Source organism: Alexandromys fortis, unplaced genomic scaffold (assembly GCF_014885135.2).
Source record: "Alexandromys fortis isolate MF-2015 unplaced genomic scaffold, M_Fortis_MF-2015_v1.1 scaffold_126, whole genome shotgun sequence".
Lineage (NCBI taxonomy): Eukaryota > Metazoa > Chordata > Mammalia > Rodentia > Cricetidae > Alexandromys > Alexandromys fortis.
The window spans coordinates 1,419,324-1,427,960 of NW_026068018.1; the positions used below are offsets into that span (position 1 = coordinate 1,419,324).

Genomic DNA, 8,637 nt, shown 5'->3' on the forward strand with positions numbered 1-8,637 from the left:
TCACATGAAGACCCTGTTTTTTTTTTCATAATTTTTGTTTTGCTTTTGTTTTTGCTTTGTACACAGACTGCCCTTGAACACCCAGGCCCCTGCCTCAGCCTCCTGAGGGCTAGGTGCGGCATCGCACCTGACTTTCTAGTTTTAGATACTTCCTTTGGGAGTCATGATTTTAAAGAACACCGGAGATAGGAGTGGTAGGTTAAAACGTTAAGCTGTAGGTGGACACACTTTGAAGAGTGGGTAGTTTAAAAATACATCAAAGCCAAACTTAGAAAAAAGCAGCAGGCAATGCAGAGGGGAGGGGAGTAATCCCAGAATAGAGCTTCTGCAACTGTTGGAATGAGTGGGGGTACTGGACAGTCGTGCATCGGCTGACTGGAGAGGCCATGTGGACTCTTGACAACTGTGGTAATGAGTGAGGGTACTGGACAGCCGCCTCCGCTGACAGGAGACACCCACATGGACTCTTTGCGACTGTAGGAATGAGTGGGGGTACTGCACAGCCGTGTGTCGGCGGACTAAAGACACCCATGTGTGTTGGAGGAGCCGCTTGTTAGTCCCAGCTGCACAGAACCGAAATAACCACACAGAAACTGTATTAATTAAATTACTACTTGGCCCATTAGCTCTAGCTTCTTATTAGCTAAGTCTTACATATTAACTTAACCCATTTCTATTAATCTGTATATCACCACAAGGTCATGGCCTACCAGCAAAGTTTCAGCACGTCTATCTCTGGCAGCGGCTTCATGGCGTCCCTCTGACAGCCCCCCCCCCAAACTATAGGCCAAGCCAGTTCTTTACTCATTAACCAATAAAAGCAACACATAGACAGAAGGAACTCTCACACCACATGAGGACTCTTCTTCCATGACATCAGTCAACAGGTTTATTTGTAGTTGCCTTCTCAGTTCTGGTGGTAAAAAGATGAGGCAGTTTGCATAGGATAACGCCTGTTTTCTCGTGAGAAATGAGCGAGGTGAAATGTTTAGAGTCAGGGGTGGAGGTGGGAAAGTTAAGGGGAAAAAGAAAAGCTATCAGCTAGTTACTTAAAAGATTAGAGACAAAAGCTTCGAGCCTTTGTGCGTTTCGGCATGGGCTGCCAGGGAGGACTGTTCAACCTGCTCTGAACATACATCTTCACCGTTTCTTCCGTTGTCAGCCATGTTGCTTCAATCCTCACTCATCATTACCTTTTGCCTCTGGTTTAGACACTTTTCACCTTCCTCCTCAGCTAACTGAAGTATTTATACTTTCAATGTTGTGTTTCACTTTGTACTTCCATGTCTTTTTGTGGGAGAACAAACTTTCAAATATTTTCTTTTCTACCTTTTTTTTTTCTTGGTGAGGGGTGAGATAGGGTTTCTCTGTGTAGCCCAGACTAGACTGGAACTCGCTCTGTAGACCAGGCTGGCCTTGAACTCAGAGATTTGCCTGCTTCTGCCTCCTCTGCTGGAAATAAAGACATGTGCCATCAGTGTCTGGCTTTTTTTGGACAAACTTCCAAATGTTTTCAAAAGAACTAAAAGTTGAAATTCTACTTCTCTCATCTTGTTGCATTGTTTTACAAATGAAAACAATACTTTTCAATGCAGATTTAAGGTTATTAGAGACAAATATGAAACCATTTTTGTATTTTGAGCTTTATGAAGTTTTTAGGTTCTTAAGAATATAATACTTGACTCACAGTAGACTTTACACAGAATATTTGTTTCTTCATATGATTTTATTCTTATCATATAAGTCAGTTCATAAGTAGTATTCAGTTTCTAAATCCTAAATAAAAATGCCAAGGGAAAAAGTAAGGAGTAAAAAAGCTGACACGTATCTTGAAGGGGATTTTTAAAGTGAAATAACATTGACATTATCCACCTCCTCTGTTTGCTCAGTATTTGTTAAGAACTATATTTTTTGCAGCAAAATATCATCTCAACTTGGATATCTAATACTTAAAATGCTATTAACATATTTTAATATCTTTCCCCCAAATTTGGATAGCCATGGCCTTGTTTAGTGTTTGCTAAAGGAATATAGATACTACCAAAAACAAGTGTTCACTGTGTAAAGGACAGATATGAGATACTGACACAGAGAATGCTTATTCAGCATCTTCATCTTCCATGTTGGTCTGCTCTAGGTGATGCATCTCTCTTTCTGGTAGTAATCCATATTCATTTAGGAAAGACTCCACATCTCCAGCAAAAAATTCTTCGGCGAACTGTTCGGCAACGCTAATAAAATTGCTGATGAGTTCCCCACCTTTGTATACAAGCAGGGTGGGGAGAACATCTGGGGAAAAGCGGTCCCCAGCACCGGTATTAGAAGCTTTTATCTTACAGAACTTGACCATTGGGTACTCCGCCGCAAGGCAGGCTAAGCTGCTGTTGAGTGCATCACAGCCCTTCACACCGTCTTCATAAATGGTCACCACGATCGTGGTGACCTTCTGCTCCTTTTCAATGGTCTCCAGGAACTGCTCCCCTGTTTCCAGCTCATACACAAACCCATATCTAGGCCCAAAACTCAGCTTCTGATGCATATCCTGCATGCACTGTCTACGGTATTTGCGCAGGCTGTTTTCATCTTCTTTGTCTTGGTGAATTAGTTCATATTCTTGAATGCTCATCTGAGGGTGCATGAAAGAAACAATGCAGGTAGTTCAATCGGAAATGTTTCGTGCTTGGATGCACCAAACTTATTCTCAAGTCTATAAGTTTTGACTTGTCCTCTCTGCTTAGACCACTTTTCTGCTAAAATCGCCATCTCATTTAAGGGTCGCCTCAAAGGTCATTGACTTTTGTTACTTGGTTGATCATTTGTAAAAGGGCCCTTACTCGACCCTCCTCTTTCTCTATCCTGCTTTTATTTTCATAGCAACAAGTACTGTTAGGGCTTGTATTACATATTTGGTCAACTAGTATCTGTTTTCTAATTAATGTGTTCAATGTCTGCAATTTTTTTTTTTTTTTTTTTGATTATGGGTGCCACTCAGAACTGCTGAATCAGAACCTGTCAGGGTGAGGCTGAGTTGTCTGTGTTTTAACAAGCCCTCTGGGTTATTCTTAACCACTGGGTTTAGTCAAAAGTCAGAGAACTATACATCTTCTAAAACAGCTACATTTTCTTGTGATTAGAACATCCAATTACCTTAATACCCTTTTATAACGTTGACTCCATTATTAATATAGTCGATAGACAATTAATCACCTCTTCCCCTCAACCAAGAAGAAAAAAAGACACAAAGGAGTGACGCAGCCTATTGTCATACAGTTCACTGAAAGATGTGGAGAGGCCCAGAAACTTGGAAGCTGGAAGCTGGGGGGGGTCTCAAGGGGATTGTTACCTGTAGCATCTTCATCATGTAACCCTTGAACCGCAGCTGCTGTTTATTTTTTATTACTTTCTTCTGCCTTGTGTGTTTGTTTTCCTAATATCCCCAATTCTTTCTCCCCAACAATCTACCCCTCTCCACCTTCCTTTCTCTCTTTTCTTTCTTTTGGTACGGTAGGAAATCAAGGTCTTCCTACCTCAACCTCCCAAGTGTTGGTATTATACACCTATGCCACCACAGCCAGACCACTTTTCTAGCTTAACGATTTTTCTCTGTCAGTTTTATGGACTCAATTTAATTTTTTAATCCTAAAATTATTAAATGTTTTGTATAATTCTTAAGTTGCCATCATAGTTCTGCTAGTTTGGGCAACCAAGCCTCACGAATATTGATTTAAAGATATATTTGAGCATTCATACTCGAAGTTGTTCTGTTCATACGTGAGACATAGATACTTAAGCATACAGGCACATTTCTGAAGTTTAACCAGAACAAAACCTTTAATAATAGCATCTCAGATTTGACAGTATTTTTTAAAGCGTTTTTATTTGTTTTCCCTTCATGATCTGTTTGAAACAAATGAGGACATTCTTACAGTTTCTCAGTTTCAAAATGTGGGTGTCTCATCTACACTGAGAGAGAACCAATTTCTGCCTTCTGCCTCTCACAGTGTCAGACTGAAGATCCCTACCATGGCCTGAGGCCAAGGGCCAAGGCATATCTCTGTTCATGGTCTCTTCACTCAGTATACTATCAGTATAAACTGCTTAGGTGATGTGCTGGAGTGACTTCTCTCACAAATGAAAATCTCTTTATGACTTCCTTATTATTACCATTAATCTTGTTATATATATATATATATAAACTTTTGGCAATTTTTAAATCTTATATATATATGTTATTTATGGATATTTAAAAATTGCCAAAAGTTTTAAAAATGAAGTAAAAATACTGATGTTCTACCAATTTAATATTCAAATAATCTCCACCGACATTTTAGAGGTCTTTGACTCTATCTCTATGACACAGGTGTACACATGCATAACTAGACTCCTGCAATGCTGTCTTTAAACAATGATGCTCCTGCTGCTCTCCTTCCTTTATCTTCCCAAGGAATCTCACTCTTCCTAACTATAATTGTTCTCTACTGAGATAGCCTCTTTACTTCTCTGCAGACTCAGGCGCTTAGAAACACCCAAGAGTGAAAGCCCACACGGTGTCTTTGCTGCCTTAAAATGTAGCAGCTTATATAGTTTAAAGCTCTATATTTTTTTTCTCATACTGCGAAGCTTCCTTTACAATAGCTCATATATTTATAATTTATTCTCTGATTCCCACATGTATTTCATAGTACGGAATACTTTGTCGCGGGCTTCACTGTGTACTGCATTGAAAGCATTTCACAATATTCTGAAGTGATTCTCTTGAGTGAATTAGACTAGGAAATACATAACTTATAATCACGCTTCTTTGCTTCTCTTACCTTTCTGCCGACTCTCTCTTTTGAGTCTTTGTCATCTCTGCTCTGAGGAGAAGACATTTGCCTGAGGATCTCTTTCTTACTGGGTGGAATTGAATCGCTATCTTCACTTTCTAATTTAAACTTTCTCCAGTCGTTGATTACTCCTTTGGGTCCTGAAATAAAAATTTTAAGCATTTTTTCTCTTTATTATCAAAAGACTGTTTGTACAATTAAAAGTTGCCTTGAGAAAATGTGTCATCTCCTGCATCAGAAGTATTTCCTGACTTGTTCATAAAAGTAATGTCCAAGATTAACTTTACTAAATGGCAAAGACCATGGCACAGAATCTCTCTAAAACATCCATAATGACAATATAAATTATGTGATCAGTACTATTTACAGAAGTTTACAGGTAAGAATATTTAAAAATTGGAATATATAAAAGCAACCAGAATTTCAGAAAAGCAGCACTCACAACATAAGAAAGACACGTTTGGAATAAGTGAGCTTTGGTACTACAATGTTAAGGGAAACCGGAGTTATTGGAGGAGCAACAATAACAATGGCAGCCAAACCCAACACGTGGAAAACAGCATCTGACTTCGGTTAAGGAAACTAAAGCAACAACTATCACTACATAACCAGCCAATTCCTTCTCAGAGCTGAAGAATCAGAGGAAGGACCCATTCCTTGCAAAGGGTTTTAAGTAGAGAGCCAGGGATATCACCCAACTGTATAGGGCTTTCATTATATGTGTGAGGGTCTGCCGCATCCACACAAAAATGTGTGCAGTGTCAGCAATTAATTTTTCTAATGATGGGCACTGCTCAGATCTGCTGAATCGGAAGCTGTAAGGGTGAGGCTCAGTTGCCTGTTTTAACAACACAGACAAAAATCAGCTATTTAACAACACAGATGAATTTCCTATTTGGAATTAATATTTGGTTCTTGAGAGATAATGCTTTGAAGATCATAATTTCTTCAAAGCATGCAATATTAAATGAGCTATACATACATATTTTGTATATATACATACATACTTTGTATATATATACAAAACTTAGTTTTGCTTCTTATTAATATTATATTCTACATTTGAGTATATTTTTTCTCCCTCGCATTATATATCATATTGTATATTATAGTACTTAAGACTAAGGTAGTGGTATATGAATAGCCACATATAATTGAACAAGTTAAGAAATGCCCCTGATGAAATGATGTTCTGGGTTTTCTGGAGGTAGATTGAAATCCACTTCATTCGAGCACACATGTTATTTTCTTACTCTTTTTTTTTCACATTCGAAAAGCTAAAATCAAGCATTACTTACTTTTGATCACACATATGTATATATGTACACACAAGGAGGAGTGGGAGAATACAAAGGGCTTTACTTAAACTGTAGATAGAGGAGTCTTGGATAACTGGGTAGCAGGAAATGATCAATAATTTGTGTTCTCGCTAACTCTTTGATACTGAAACAGCACGTAACTAATCTTGGATCATTTCACTTTAGGTCAATTTATTTAGTCAAATGTTTTTGGATTATTCTTCCCGAGTAGATGAAGATATTACTGAAATTCAGTCATATTCTCTATAAGAACAGCAGATATTACTAGAATTAATCTTACTTTAATAATTATGCTTTCTCTGCACTTTACTTACCTGTGTGTGTAGCCTGTCCTTCAAAGTCTTCCTCTAGGCTTTGGCTTGTGGCTTCTTCCATGTTATGAGTTGGATTGGGTGAAATCTGTATGATGAACAAAGAGCAATGAGACAGATAAATTCTAGGAGACCTATGCAAGCATATACATCCTTAAATACAGGTGCATGTATTATAAGCGCCTAATGTCATCCAGGTGGATTAAAGGTTATCACTGTGGGAAAGAGTGTTTTGAATGTTTCTGTCTGCATTGTAAGAGGACACTGATTTAGCATATATTGTTAATGATGTTTTTATAATTTATGGTTTGTCTCTTAAAGGTTTATGTTTTCATTTTGGGTTTAGGTACTCCATGAACACTAGTGATTAATGAATCCCTTATTTTATTACTATTTGTTAAAATATTTCTTAAAACTATACACCAATATTTCATTAAGTGAAAAATTCTAATTAATGACATGCTTACTGTCTTAGTGTTTGTTCTATTGCTGTGAAGAGACACCATGAACAAGGCAACTCTTACAATGGAAAGTGTAATTGAGGGCTCCCTTACACTTTCAGATGTTCAGTCCATTATCATTGTGGTTGGGAGCATGTCAGCACACAGGCAGGTGTTGGAACAGTAGCTGAGAGCTGCACCCTGCTCCGTAGACAGAGAAATAAAGAACCTGGGCCTGGCATGGGTGTTTGAAACCTCAAAACCCACTCCTAGTGACACACTACTTCCAACAAAGCCACACCTACTCCAACAAGGCCACACCTCCTAATTGTTCTAATCTTTCTCAAATAGTGCCACCCATTCCCTGATGACTACACACTCAAATATATGAGCATATGGGGACATTTTTTATTTAAACCACCACACTATGACCACTTACTACAGGACACGAATTTACTTTATGTGACAAACTCATTTAGTGCTCTCAGAGCCAAATGTGGTAGGACATTTATTAGTCCCATTTTACTGTAAAAGCTGAAAGATGCCTAATTTTGCTTATTCGTCATGCATGGTTAGTAAAGGATATTAACCTAAGCAATTAGACTTTGGAGCCTACTGCTATCCATCACACAATTTATTAAAATAACTATGATTTTTCCCCCATTGATTTGAAAAAAACACACTGTATGATTTAGCATTTGGAAAAAGGGGACCCAATCAATACTTAACATTGAAACATCTTTCAGTGCTAAAGACCAAGTTTTGATGAAACGATTGCTCACAAAACAAATGAGAAGAGATAGTGACTAAGCCTATGGTATGTATTTTTTTTTCCTCCCCCAACACTCTTTTGTAATTTTGAGAAAGTAAAACACTATGGGAACATCATGGCTATTCACTTCTTTATGCTTAGTTCACAGTAAAATCAATTTATTTGCTTATTTATATTTCAATTATCTGTAAATTTTGGTTATTATACATGCTAGTCTATTCCCTAAAGGATTCATATAGTTGTAATTTCTCTGAAACTTCTATGGAGGGGTCTATATAGCAGTGTCTTTACCTTTTCTCTTTGTCCCTTTCAAAGTCAGTTTTATTTTTTAGTTCTCTGTGTAGCCTTGGCTTTCCTGGAACTCACTCTGTAGACCAGGGTGGCCTTTAACTCATAAAAATTCACCTGCCTCTCCAGTGCTGGAATTAAAGGTGTGTGCTACCACCACACAACTCTCTAAATACCATTATAATCCAGTCTGTATTTTTAATTACTTCTTAGCTTTTGCTGATCTATGCTTCCATTTTAGAGTTGGTTTAGGGTTACTTGTCTTGACCCCTCTTGTGCCTTGACTTGTGGTGACAATATTTGGACTGGTCATAGAATTCTGTTTCCTTTCTTACAATCCTTAACAGAATCACCTGAGATCACAAAGATCACAATCTTTCCCTGCTTGGTTTTCCCATTTGAACAAGAAAAGCTTTTAAATAAGCTATTAAAGGAAAACCAACCTATTCTAGAATATTTTTGTAATTATGAATATAATTAAGAATATGAGTTTGAATGTATTTATTAAATATAAAGAATAGCAGAAAAATAAAAAATGAAAAGGAAATAATACTGTTGGATTAAAAACTAAACGTAATGACTTCAGTTATTTAAAAGCACTTTATCTTTCTAAAGGAACATGGACTTTTTGCTTCAGAGTAACACCAAAGAACAAAGAACTCGAAGCGCAACTGATTATTT

General features: G+C 37.5%; 1 protein-coding gene across 1 annotated transcript; it reads right to left on the reverse strand.

Moving 5' to 3' along the window:
- Positions 1-2,098: 2,098 nt before the first annotated feature.
- Pdc (phosducin) lies at positions 2,099-6,535 on the reverse strand. The gene is made up of 3 exons (XM_050162935.1): positions 6,460-6,535; positions 4,815-4,966; positions 2,099-2,626 (listed from the first exon to the last, which is right to left on the reverse strand). Exons 1-3 carry the CDS (start codon positions 6,518-6,520, stop codon positions 2,099-2,101), a joined length of 741 nt encoding a protein of 246 aa, XP_050018892.1. The 5' UTR covers positions 6,521-6,535.
- Between the last annotated feature and the right edge of the window lie 2,102 nt (positions 6,536-8,637).

Coding starts and splice junctions, on each gene's coding strand:
- Pdc (XM_050162935.1), bottom strand. CDS start 6,520: ATGGAAGAAGCCACAAGCCAAAGCCTAGAGGAAGACTTTGAAGGACAG. Junction 4,967..6,459: donor AGGACAGGCTACACACACAG/GTAAGTAAAGTG, acceptor TTTTTATTTCAG/GACCCAAAGGAGTAATCAAC. Junction 2,627..4,814: donor AAGAGAGAGTCGGCAGAAAG/GTAAGAGAAGCA, acceptor ATGCACCCTCAG/ATGAGCATTCAAGAATATGA.